The 13,350-nt window shown below is 43.4% G+C and overlaps 1 protein-coding gene across 9 annotated transcripts in view; it reads left to right on the top strand.

The window, feature by feature from the left end:
* Positions 1 to 12,582, top strand: part of Nfrkb (nuclear factor related to kappaB binding protein) — a 34,531-nt gene extending 21,949 nt beyond the window's left edge. For all 9 annotated transcript variants that reach the window (XM_021645541.2, XM_021645544.2, XM_021645543.2 and 6 more), the window contains exons 18-26: positions 281 to 404; positions 851 to 930; positions 1,070 to 1,284; positions 1,398 to 1,668; positions 2,251 to 2,463; positions 5,059 to 5,826; positions 10,171 to 10,277; positions 11,047 to 11,182; positions 11,299 to 12,582. In XM_021645541.2, the coding sequence (XP_021501216.1) occupies positions 281 to 404; positions 851 to 930; positions 1,070 to 1,284; positions 1,398 to 1,668; positions 2,251 to 2,463; positions 5,059 to 5,826; positions 10,171 to 10,277; positions 11,047 to 11,182; positions 11,299 to 11,424 (2,040 nt within the window). In that variant the 3' untranslated portion in view covers positions 11,425 to 12,582. The remainder of the gene's footprint in view (positions 1 to 280; positions 405 to 850; positions 931 to 1,069; positions 1,285 to 1,397; positions 1,669 to 2,250; positions 2,464 to 5,058; positions 5,827 to 10,170; positions 10,278 to 11,046; positions 11,183 to 11,298) is intronic.
* Positions 12,583 to 13,350: the final 768 nt, after the last annotated feature.

The following is a 13,350-nucleotide window of genomic DNA, read 5'->3' on the forward strand; positions in this document are numbered from 1 at the left end:
CAAGGATGGCTCAGCCATCCCTCCAGCCCTCCTTTTTCTGTAATGAATAAAGGTTTCTGCAATTAATTAGTTAGCAGTACCATTACAGTGAAGATCAGTTGGTCTCTAAGCTGTGCACCATTCTTTTCAAAGTGATTAGTTAACCATTGGAAGGAAAGAGCTAGGTTGAGATCTAATTTGTCACTCTGATTTTGGCATCTGCTGGTTTTTCCTCATGAGTCTAGGCAACCTATATTATCTTGGTTGTACTTGTCACACACCTTGTTTGCTCTCTTCTTAGGTGAACACAGTGGTGAGTGGTGCCCTGGATCGACTACATTATGAAAAAGACCCCTGTGTGAAATACGACATTGGACGAAAGCTGTGGATCTACTTGCATCGTGACCGGAGTGAGGAAGAGTTTGGTATGTGAGGCCTTCAGTGTGCTGACCACATGGAGCCATCTTCCTTTCTGTTCTACATCTGTTACTGTTTGTTGGCATTCAGTTAGGATAAGATGGAAGGAGAATCCAGTCCACCAACAAGGCCTTGGGTTGTCTTTCTTTTGTTTTTGAGTCAGGATCTTGCCGTGTAGGCAGGTTGACATGGAATTGGCTATGTGGGCCAAGATGGCTTTGAACTTGGTTACTCTTGTTCTGGGCTTACAGTTTTACAAATCAAGTCTAACTTTTTTATGTGCTTTGAGATAGTGTAGCAGGCTGTCCTTGACTTTCCGTTTTCCTGCCTCAGACTCCTGAGAAATAAGTGGTATTACAACTTCTGCTTGAAAGGTCTTGGTTTTTAACAAAGACTTTCTCATTTAGCATGCTAAAGGCAATTTTCCTAAACTTTATAACGTCCTTGTGTGTAGAGCGGATTCACCAAGCTCAAGCAGCAGCAGCTAAAGCCAGAAAAGCTCTTCAGCAAAAACCCAAGCCGCCATCAAAGGTGGTAAGTTATCTGATGACATCATTTCCTTTAGAGATTCTGCTGAGGCAGCTCAGCATAGAAACTGAGCTTTTTTGCCTGACCCAGTGCATCTGGAGCCTTTCTTCATGATGCCTGAGGTAGATTTCTTCTTCTTCTCTAGAAGTCCAGTAATAAGGAGAGCTCTGTGAAGGGCCTTAGTGGCCCATCTGAGCAAAGCCAGATGAGCCTCAGTGACTCCAGCATGCCGCCTACCCCAGTTACGCCAGTAACCCCCACCACGCCAGCATTGCCCACCCCCATCTCTCCTCCACCTGTGTCAGCAGTGAACAGAAGTGGCTCTACCACCGTCTCTGAGCCCGCAAAATCTAGTTCAGGGTAAGCACCTTGTTTCTTCTCTTCTTTCCCTTCTTTCCTTGTATTCATGTGCTGAGTTTTTTTGTTTTGTTTTGTTTTTTGTTGTTTTTTCCCCCCCTTGATTTTTCTCATAGTGTTCTTCTGGTGTCCTCACCAACAATGCCACAGCTAGGAACGATGCTTTCCCCAGCTTCCATCCAGACTCCACCCAGTTCTCAGGCCACTGCTCGTGTTGTGAGCCACTCCAGCTCAGCCGGACTGCCCCAGGTTCGGGTGGTAGCCCAGCCCAGCCTTCCTGCTGTTTCCCAGCAGTCAGTCGGTCCAGCACAGACACTACCACAGATGCCAGCAGGACCACAGATTCGTGTGCCAGTCACTGCTACACAAACCAAAGTAGTACCCCAGGTACATAGATGCTACGTGTCACTGGGAGTATAGGGGCTGTGTAGACCCAGAGGTGGGTTAGTGAGTTAAATAAGCAGAGCTTGAGGAGGACCTTGAAGTCATATATTGTTGGTATTGATGATGAAGCTCATTGAAATAACTCATTTAATGTTCAAAGTTTCAAGGAAGATGTTCAAAGCTGGGAAAGTATTTCAGGTACTCTGTTTTATGTGTTGGAAGCAAGACGTTCATTCTCATCCCAGGACTCTCTCTGTAGAAGTATAATGAAATTTCAGAGGTGGTGCTTCTAAATTTCTGTTGTACCTTAGCCATGCCACTGATTACTTTATGACTCTTAGAAAAGATGCATGGTTTTTGTCTCATTTTCCTTTCCTATATGTAAAGTGGAAGAATCACATTTGTGTTCAGCCTAAGAAAATGAAGATGTTAAAAATAAAATAGGAAATAAGATGTTAAATGCAAAACATTGTGAATTTTATTTAAAGATAGGAAATGCAGTGTCCATTCATACAGGGCCCCTTCTTTCTTTGCTGGTCCCATTTTGGTGTCTAATTGGTCTCTTGACTTCATATCCTGAACTAGGCAGTTATGGCAACAGTTCCAGTCAAGGGGCAAACCACAGCAGCCTCTGTGCAGCGGCCTGGACCTGCGCAGACAGGGCTTACAGTGACGAATCTCCCAACTGCAGTCAGCCCAGTAAGCAAGCCAGGCATGAATTCTCCTGGGAACTCTGCTCCAAGTGCCTCCACGACAGCTGTCATTCAGAATGTCACAGGACAGAATATCATCAAGCAGGTATGTGGACTTGATTCTGAATGGTGTCTTTAAAGTTAAAGCAAATGGCTGCTGGTGTGGGAGGTTGCTGAACAGCCTGGGTGCCTGTGGAGAAGGATTTGTTGTCTTTGACTCATGGTTTTGAGATTGGTCAGTTGAGTGCCCTACCCCATCCTCCAAAGGCAGAGCAGTGTTTGTTTATCTCTTTATGTATTTCAACATTTGGTAGCTAGGGTTTGGATTTATGTCACAGTTTCCCTGAGTTACATGGTTAGCTCCTATGGCATATTTTTACCAAGTTTTCAGTTTGTCACTTGTGAAGGTGGAGTATAAATTTCCTTTCTTGGCTGTGAATATGCAGATACAATCTTTGCACTTTAAAACTTGTGAAGCCACTGGGCAGTGGTGGTGCACACCTTTATCCGAGCACTTGCCTGAACTGCAGAGTACAGGGCAGCCAGGGCTACACAGAAAGAACCCTGTCTGGAAGAAAGAATTGGAAAGCGTTTGAACCTAGTACCAGAGCAGTGCCTCTTGTTTACTTCATCCCACTGTGTGGTTTATGGATGCTTGCCAGTCTGTCATGGCACTGTGTGTATGGTTGTTACATCATCCATCTTGTAGAAGAAGAAATAGAGCCACACAATGACAAAATAACATTTTCATTCAACAGTTACATGTTGTCTTTGGGTTGTGTAGGCATGTGTTAAACAGACTAAACCCCTTTGTGGAGCTCATACGTCATAGGAGTAAGAGACAGGTAACTAGGTCAGCATCAGATAATAAACACCGTGGCTGGCCGTGGTGGCACACAGCTGTAATCACAGCACTCAGGGAAGCAGAGACAGGTGGATCTCTGTGAGTTCGAGGCCAGCCTGGTTTACAAACCAAGTCCAGGACAGCCAAGGCTACTCAGGGAAACCGTGTCTTGAAAAACAAGAAACACTGTGGTGATTTGGGTAAAGATGGAAGATTGAGTATCCTGTGTTATTTTTGACCATGATGATGGGAAGTGGCCTTTGAGGAAATAACATGTGAAGAAGATAAGCTGCTGTGCCATGTAGTGGTGACCTAGAGATAGAGTCCTATATGTGTAGGCCTAAAAAGTGAGTGAGTGTTTTACACCAGAAATACTTTTGAGGAGTTACAAATAAAATCATTGTGGTTGTAGCTTAGTGCACAAGCAGTGCATTTTGGGAGGTTGACAGTGGCTATGTTAAGTTGAGCTTTGATTCTGACTTTTTGTTTCTGACTTGAGCTTTTGATTCTGTGATGGTGAACCGCAGGCAGACTGTGGACTCATCAGTTACTTGATCTGTAGCTGATTTGTAGTAAATCCCTAGCTACTGGATGCAATGCCCTTTCAGGAACAAGAATAAAAGCAAGGAGACTATGGAGAGCATTTGCAGCAGCCGAGGTGAGAAGTGTGGAGGTGCATGTTAGATAGGTGTGCTAAGAAGTAAATATAGCTTATGTGGTTTGCTGATAGCCTGGATATGAGTCTAAAAGAGAGAAGTGTTCCTGTGGACTCTGGGTGAAATAGGTTAGGTATAGTGGAATGATTTACTGAGAAGAGGATAAAGTTGGAGCGTGGAGATAAAAACAATTGGAGTGTGGAGAATGTGGGACATACAGATTAGTATATTCCTGCAAGTTGGACAGCACCTGTGTGGGGTATGGTAAAAGGTATTGATGAGACTCATCACAGTGTGCAGCTATTGAGTACATGGGACTGGGACCAGGATCTGGATTGTTAAAGGAAATGTCAGGTGAGGAAATAAGTAAATATGAGTAATTTAAAAAGAAATTTTGCTTTTGAAGAAAGCATAGAATTTGGACTGGAATGTTGTGTGCATGGGAATGAGTCATGAAGTAAGATTTGATGGGTTTTTTGGATGACCAGTATGGCTTGTATTTGTTTTCTGTAGCAGTGATCTAACAAAGGGACACCAAGAGGAAGGCATTGAGTAGACTGAAAGGATTAAGCTATTACATATTGGGCACTGTGAAGCTGGTTGTGATGAATCTGGGAGTCTGATTTTAGAGCACCTTCTTGGATTCAGTGGAGCACACTGTTGCTCAAAACAAGTGGGCTTACTATAAATAGATGGAGTTAAGACACTGGAGGATGGGGGTGGGGGTGGGAAGAGTGGGGGTGGTACACACGTCCTGGTAGAACTTGCAGCATAGTAATGGCATTGTGACTAATGTTTTAGCTTTAAAAAAATCTTTTGTGTGTGTGTGTGTGGTGGGGCTGGTAGGTGTAGCTCAGGGGTGATGCCTGGATTTAATACACATTGTGAGGACCTGTCTGCTATATTGTACCTCATCTATTACACATACTGCTGGTGGTACATCTGCCAAAATTCTACCTCAGTCTTTTGCATTCCTTCCTAAAGCCAGGAAAGGATAGATAAGATTGACAAAGTAACTACATTTGAAGCTGGGTAAAGGGTATATGGTTTGTTACATTCTTCTTTACTTTTGTTTTTCAAAATAAAAAGTTAAGGAAAGATACCTGAAATGCATGCTCATGAGTAGAGTTTTGCCCAATCCTGCCACATGACCAGCTAAGCACTGTGAATCTCATCACTGTTACCGTTGTTCCCCATCCAGGTGTCAATCACTGGGCAGCTTGGTGTGAAACCCCAAACAGGAAACAGCATTCCACTCACAGCCACAAACTTCCGTATCCAGGGTAAGGATGTACTGCGCCTGCCACCCTCCTCCATCACCACTGATGCCAAGGGCCAGACGGTTTTGAGAATCACTCCGGACATGATGGCCACATTGGCCAAGTCTCAGGTTACCACAGTCAAATTGACTCAGGACCTCTTTGGGACAGGAAGTGGCACTGCAGGAAAAGGCATCTCTGCTACCTTACATGTCACGTCCAACCCTGTCCATGCAGCTGACAGCCCTGCCAAGGCCCCTTCAGTCAGTGTTCCTTCATCCGCTCCAGCAGGTACTACCGTGGTCAAAGTAACTCCTGATCTCAAGCCAACAGAAACCTCGAATTCAGCCTTTCGCTTGATGCCAGCTCTTGGTGTGAGTGTGGCAGATCAGAAGGGAAAAAACACAGTGGCCTCTTCAGAAGGAAAACCTGCTGCCACAATTCGCATTGTGCAGGGGCTGGGTGTGATGCCTCCTAAAGCAGGCCAGACCATTACTGTTGCAGCACATGCAAAGCAAGGAGCCTCTGTTGCTGGTGGGTCTGGAACTGTCCATTCTTCAACGGTGTCTTTGCCTGGTATCAATGCAACTGTGTCTAAGACTGTAGCTGTGGCTTCTGGGGCAACAAGCACACCCATCAGCATCGGGACTGGAGCTCCCACTGTGCGACAGGTCCCTGTTAATACTACAGTTGTGTCCACCTCCCAGTCTGTGAGTAATATTGATGGTAAAGATTTTAGCCCTCTGCTCAGGAAGCTATTTTCTGGAAGGAGACAGGTTTCTTAGGGTTTCTTGCTGTGATGAAACACTATGACCAAAAGCCAGTTGGGGAAGAACATTTATTTGGCTTACACGTCCACATTGCTGTTGATAATTGAAGGAAGCCAGAATAGGAACTAAGCAGAATAAGGACTCAAACATGGCAGGAACTTAGAGGGAGGGACTGATGATGAGTCCATAGAGGAGTGCTGCTTACTGGCTTACTCCCTATGGCCTGCTCTGCCTTTTTTTTTTTTTTTTTTTTATTTACTACATACACAGTGTTCTGCCTGTATGCCAGAAAAGAGCACCAGATTTCATTATAGGTGGTTATGAGCCACCATGTGGTTGCTGTGAATTGAACTCAGGACCTTTGGAAGAGCAGCCAATGTTCTTAACCTCTGAGCCATCTCTGTAGCCCTCAGCCTGCTTTCTTATAGAACCCAGGACTGCCGGTCCAGGAGTAGAACCACCAAAAATGAGCTTTGACTTCCTATCAATAACTAATTAAGAAAATGTCTTGCAGCTGTATCTTTGGAGGCATTTTTCTCAATTGAGGTTCCCTCCTTTCAGATGACTAGATTGTGTCAAGTTGGCATAAAACTAGCCAGGGCAGTAGGATTTTGCTACATAGCCCAGGCTGGCTTAGAATTTTCTGTTTCTGAGGTGATCTTGACTTTTGCTCCTCATTCATTGATCCTCCTGTCTCAGTCCATCAGGTGTTGGGATTGCAGGTGTGTATTGCTAAAGTCAACCTGGGAGAGTTCTTTAGGTTCAGCCCCTGCCCCGAGACTGAGAACTAGGAAACTTGTCCTATCCATAACACTCCATTGGACTTACAGCTTTGGGTTGATTGCTTTTGGAATACAATTTAGTAAAGTGTAGCAAGAAAATGCAAAGAATAATAGCAGAAATACAGGGTAAAGGTAAAATTCTCTTTGTCTTCTGCTGTTTTTGTTCTTTACAAGAGCTAGTGAATAATGTATTTATTCTTCTAGCCCTTTTCCTGAGCATTTGATGTATATACACACAGCTAAGAATATCTTGGGGATGGATCTTTATAGGCCTTACTTAGATACTATGTCCTTTTTAGTGATGTAGTAAAATATCAGAAAGCTTCTATGGAGGGGCTGTTTGCATTGCTTCCAGTGCCACAGCAGTGCTCTAGTGCAGTGTTTAAGATATACATACTGAAAGTTTTGATCTCTAATTGTGCTACCAAAAACACTATCAGCTATATTATTATGTGTATAGGAAATATTTTCTGCTGGTTTAGAACTGGGAATGTAGCTCAGTGGTAGGGTGGTCACTTCGCAGGCTCAAAGGTCTGGATTTTAGCCCCAGTATTGCAGGAAAAATATTTTCTTTGATTTTATCTTGGTTTTCGTTTTGTTTATTTCTTTCTTTCTTGGTGATTTTGCTGTTGTTCCTGGTTGGCCTGGAACTTTGTGTAGAGCAGACCACCTTAGCTTCCTGAATCCTAGGACTGTCATCAAATGCAGTATGGTCTGCATGGTCATCTCTTAACCGTGTATTTGGTTTTCTCTGATTCCTTTTACCAGTATTTATTGCTTTCAAAGTTTTGTATGTGTGCCTTCTTTACTCCAGGGTGAAAAGATAGCCTTTATTTTCATAAAATTTTAAGTCTAAGAAAAAAATACAGCTTATTAATCATTTGAAATAGTCTTACAGGGCGTAGAGATCTCATTTTATATTTTTAAAATTATTCCAAGAGAATCAATTGGGTTTTCCTTTTCTGAATATCTTGAAGTGTCTCTTTATTACAAACTAAATCCTATTTCTGTGTTTCTCTGTATACTATTCTTAGCTTCATGATAACATCTCACTGTTGTGAGGTTATAGTATACGGCACTGTAAATCATGATTATGTTTTCAGTACATTCTGTGGGAAAAGCCTAGTAATTGAGATAAAAGCCAGGTTAGTGAAGGAAGAATATATATACAAGTTAAACTTTCTGACATAATATGATACAAAAGAAAGTAATTGTTTCAATTTCCATATCACAAATGTGAAATAAGTGAGGAAACTGTCTAATGTATTTCTGGTTTCTTTCCCTATGCAGTGCTTCTCCTTATGAACAAACACCTAGTCCAGGCAAATACAGAAGAGTGGGTGGCCAACATAGGGCAGATCATGCACTGTGCCACTACCAAGCCAGACTAGTCAGTCTCGTTCTAGTCAGTATATCGGTAGTTTGAGAAGTAAGCTTTTGTCAGGAACAACCATGAGCAGATCCATCAAAAAGGCACTATCTCTACCTCTCCTACTGCCTGGTGTCATCTCCTTGAGCTCTTTACAGGGCTACAAATAATGACTAAACTGTATTGAATCAATATGGAGCCTGCAACTTTATATCAGAGTTCTTGACTTCTTTATAAATAACCTGCTCATAGAAAATGACCATCATACATGCCCCCCCCCAACTATTCAACTTTTTTTTTTTTTTTTGGAGTTTTAAAAGCAATTAAGATTTACACATGGTTATAAATTAGTGGAGCAGTGAGTGTGGCTCGTGAGAGAGTACCCGCTTAATTTTATTACTAATCAAGCATCAGAAGAGTAGGTGGTATATTTTCTCCAGTGTCTTGGCATATTTGACTTCTGCACTCCCTAATATACACATTCTCTCCTCTTTTCATTCTATTCTTGGGCCTTACTAACTTTAGAGTTAGATTTGTTTTTTTCACTTGGCTAAGTTTGTTATCAGTGTCCCCTAACTAACCTTTCTTATCTCTGGAGAAAATGTGACTTGTTCTTATCAGATTGTTCTGCTGCAACCCTATGAGCTGCCATTCCACTGGGGTGCTGTTCATTTTCTCATTTAACACTAGAGGTCCTCTGTCCTTCCTCACCGTATAGTTACAGCATATCCAGCACTAGACCATGTGTTATGGATACCCAGACAAATAGGATTGACCAATCTAAGGGGCCCCGGACCTGGGACTGCCAAGTAAACACACACTTTGTGGATCAGGTACAGAGTTGTTTGTTCCCATGATAGATGTAAATTATTGAAATTCATATAAGGAAGAAGTGGGTAATTTCAGTTACATATTTCTTAGAAATTGAGCTAGTGCTTTTTCTAGGAAATGTAACTGGTTATGTTTCCATAGATACTTCTACCAAATGTAATGTAACACTGGGCTAAATTTTTTTCTGTAACTACGAGCAGTGGGATCACTTAATTTGTCTGTGAGGTCAGCACCATCCTTAAGCCAGAACCAGGTGTAGACATTGCAATAAAACAAAGCTGTAAGCCAACATCTTTTACAAACCTAGATAGGAAAGGTCATACAAATCTAGCAGTGTATAAAGAAATATACCCAGGAGCTTGAGAGATGGCTTAGGGTCAAGAGCATTCGCTTTTGCAGAGGACCTAGCATCCACGTGGTGGCTCATAACCGTCCATCACTCAAATTGCAGGGGATTCATTGCCCTCTTCTGACTTCCACTAGCATTAGGCCACATACATGCAGCACACATACATATGTTCGGGTAAAACATAAAATGAATCTAAACTTCTAAGAATATACTCTTTATTAATCAGGTTTACATTGCTGTGACAAAATACCTGTTGTAACTTAGGGAGATTACTTGAGGTTCATGGTCACAGACATTTCAGCCCCATGGTGAACCAGAAAATCATCGTGGTGGCAGCATGTCTCAGGCTGCTCAGCTCCTGAGAGGACGTATCAAGTGAAGCTGGGAGTCAGGGTAACCAAAAGCGCACACCTAGTTACTTCCGCCAGCTAGGCCTCACCTCTTAAAAGTTTATAATCTTCCATATTAGTCCTGCCAGCAGTCAGTATATGAACAGACAGGGGACAGTTCATATTTAAACTATATTATTGCAACCCATGTCCCCAGAGGCTCCTAGTTGTATACATAAAAGTCCCAGTGTGTTATCTGAGTGTGTTGTGCAAGCCCGTAGTCCTACCAGTGGAGAAGCTGAGGCAGGAAGGCTGAATTGAGGACCAACCAGGCTGCGCTGTATAGAGAGATCAAGTCTCAAGTCCCATCTGAGACTTAAGGCAAACTTGGAGCTAGAGCTCCTCATGAGAGACAGTTGCTGCTCTTAGGTAGTAGAACCAATGACATGTAACTTGCGTATAAGCCATATTGGAGTTACTTGAGTTCTGACAGCAGGAATATTGGAACCCTTGGAGGAATGAGGATTGGAGATGTCTTATCATGATCTCGCTGCTTCTCTGTATATACAAGCTGTTTGCTATTTATCTCCATCTATCCTACAAAGCTAATTATTTTCTTTGTAGGGGAAGCTGCCTACAAGGATCACAGTTCCTCTCTCTGTGATTAGCCAGCCAATGAAAGGCAAGAGCGTCGTCACAGCCCCCATCATCAAAGGCAACCTTGGTGCCAAGTGAGTGCTGTTCGTAGAAGAGCAGACATAGTCATTGCAGAATGGGAGTGGCGGGTGCACCTAGCATTTTCATCAGTAGTATACATTGAATCCCTAGTACTGTTTTGGATGCAGTGATTAAGATACAAAAGAGCCATTCTGTGTTTGGCTCATACTGCAGAATAGGGAGAATACAACAGGAATAATGAAACAGTAATATAGTGATTGGTAGAAAACGAGGAGGAGGGTGTAGGATGTTGGAATGGGATGGTGTAAGGGATCCTCCTTTTGATATTTGAGTCCAAACTTAAGACAGTTTGGTAAATGTTGGTTTCTTCTGGCCCTGAGTTAAGCAGGGATAAAAGGCAGATGCAGTGATTATGGCATTCTTAATCATGATGAAGCTGTTTGGGGCTGTGGGGTGTCTCTTTTCTTTTCCAAGAGACAGGGATCTTAATGGGTTCCTGAGACTGGCACACACCTATACTCTTTCTAATGTAATGCTCTTAGTTCTTGTCCACCTGGGAGAGTTTCTTGCCTCTGATGCATGTTTCTTGGCAGTGCCTGACTCTTGGTGGTACAGCTGATTATTTTATCCTCTTCTCTGAAGGCTCTTACCACAGAAAGTGTAAACATTTATAAGAAAGGTAGTCTAGTTTAAGATTCCCTTTGAATCCTGAATGCTGGGATTTTTATCAGGCATCAGCTCTCTTCATTGTCCTTCATTGAGTATGTAGCCTCAGTTTAAGCCTGAGTGATGTGGTCATACTTACTTCTGTTTCTTCCACAGCCTCAGTGGACTGGGTCGCAACATCATCCTCACAACCATGCCAGCAGGTACTAAGCTCATTGCTGGCAATAAGCCAGTAAGTTTCCTCACTGCCCAGCAGTTGCAGCAGCTTCAGCAGCAAGGTCAGGCCACGCAGGTAGGGTTTAATGCAGACTGTTGGCCAGCTCAGGCTTGTTGATTTCCTTTGCTTTTTTTTTTTAATTGATGAGCCCACTTGCAGTCCACTGATTGACCTCCTCTCTTTGTAAGCAGGTGCGCATCCAGACCGTCCCAGCATCCCATCTCCAACAGGGCACAGCTTCTGGCTCCTCGAAAGCAGTCTCCACTGTTGTTGTAACCACAGCTCCATCTCCTAAGCAAGCACCTGAACAACAGTGACTGAGATAGAGGCAGCTTCTTCAAGAGATCAGGCCTGGTGTATCTCAGCTGACAGAAAGGGAACCGGGAGGTTGCATCATTCCTCTGAGCTCTCCTGCTTGAGGCAGGGTGGTAGAGGGTGATGATAACTGGCCTCGATTCTGCTGCCACACTCCAGGAACAAGGTTCCTTTTTAGGGTTCCAGGGCTGCTCTGTCTAGTCCAGGAGGAGAGAACATCAGAGTCATGGGAGGTCACAGTCACGCAAGCCAGGGTCACCTCCCGAGGGTTGGATGCCCAGGGAACAGGCCTGCCAGTTGGTGGGTGGGCCAGCAGTGAATAAGCCTCATTCCATGTGAGGATTTTACTTTTTAGCGTCTGATCCTCTTGGTGATTTGTCAGGATCTGAGTTTTGTGTCCACAAAATTTTGTGTAACTTATTTTTTTAAAGAACCTAACTGTACATCTTTTATCAAATAGAAGCCTGGGCTTTAGTGCCCCTAAACTGATCACACTTAACTCCTTTGACCAGAATGAGAGTGTAACAAAGACTCTTAATAGGTTGGTGGCTTGCTTGGTAATTGAGAGGTTCTATAAGGAAATGTAGGCCATGAGGTAGCATGAATCCCCTCAAGTGGGACTGATTTGGTACCACTTACTAAGCATGGCTGTCCGAATCTTGGTTGTCCTTGTATCTCCACTTGTGGATATTGTCTTTGACAAGCCTGTTTAAATGGAAGTTGGCTGCTGTGGGCCAGGAGAGTAGGGGATGCCAGCAAGATGCTGCTCTCACAGTGCACTTGCTTACAGCCCAGAGATTGCACATTTTTTTTTTTTGCTGTAGAACAGCAGTTGCAAACCAGACCCTTAGAACTGGCCACCTGATTGGAAAATAGAAGACATAGTGGACATGGGGACAGGGTTAGGCACTACCTGCCAGCTTCAGGAGAAGTGAAGCTGCGTTTGACGTTTTTATTCCTGGCCACTTCACACTTCTCAGCCACCACCAGCCACAGACAGAGCTTGGAAGGATGCTTTAAAGTCCTAAGTACTTGATGCACTGGTTTTTAACTTACATGTCTTGCTGTGGTGTAGGGGTGGGTGGGAAAGCCTTTCTGCAGGGATAGGGCTTCCCCATCTCTTTGTGAAAGTATCCAAATTATTAAAAATGTATCTTTAATTTCTGGGCCTTTAGTCATGTCTTTTCTGGGGAAATAGAAGTAGGGGCCACGGAGAATGAAAATGGCCTGGCCTAAGTGGTAGGCATGTTAAAACTGGGTTATTTGGCAGGTTGCTGAGAAACAAAAGGGTTAGAGTCATTTGGGCTACAAAGTAGCTTTACAACTGCATTTGATTCTTATAGAAATTTTGTCAAATAGAGTTGTCATTCTTTAATGATGAGAAGATACAAATCTGAGTGGAAATTAAAACTAAGATGAGCACCTGGTCTTGGAATTTTAAGTCAGTTCCCCATGCTGGAGATGTAATTCAGTGGGGAGAGAAACTGTTAGCTACTACCAGAGGCCTGGGTTGGATCCCAGCACCCCAAAAAATGTTAGTCACATGGGCCTGTAATGTCATCCCTGCCACTCTAGAGGTAGAAGCTGGACAGTTAGGACTTGAGATGCTGGGCTCACTTCAGCTAGCTAGGTGCTACATTAGTTCTGTGTCTCAGAACTATAAAAGAAAAGTTAGAGCTTTCCTAAGTCAAATTCCCTTTGTGCTGAGCCCTCCCACCAACTATTACTGATTCTGGAAATCATACTCACTTCCCAGTCTTTCTATGTTCATTCCCCCACCCTTTTAAGCCACCCCCCCTTCCCAAAATAAAGACACGTCTAATTTGTGTTGTCCTCATACCCTCTGGAGCATACTCAAACTCCCAGTGGCCCACCCCCCAAATAGAGCTAAGTCCTTCCCCTCCTGCGTCCCTACCAGAAGCCATCAG

Source organism: Meriones unguiculatus, chromosome 1 (assembly GCF_030254825.1).
Source record: "Meriones unguiculatus strain TT.TT164.6M chromosome 1, Bangor_MerUng_6.1, whole genome shotgun sequence".
NCBI classification, from domain to species: Eukaryota; Metazoa; Chordata; class Mammalia; order Rodentia; family Muridae; genus Meriones; species Meriones unguiculatus.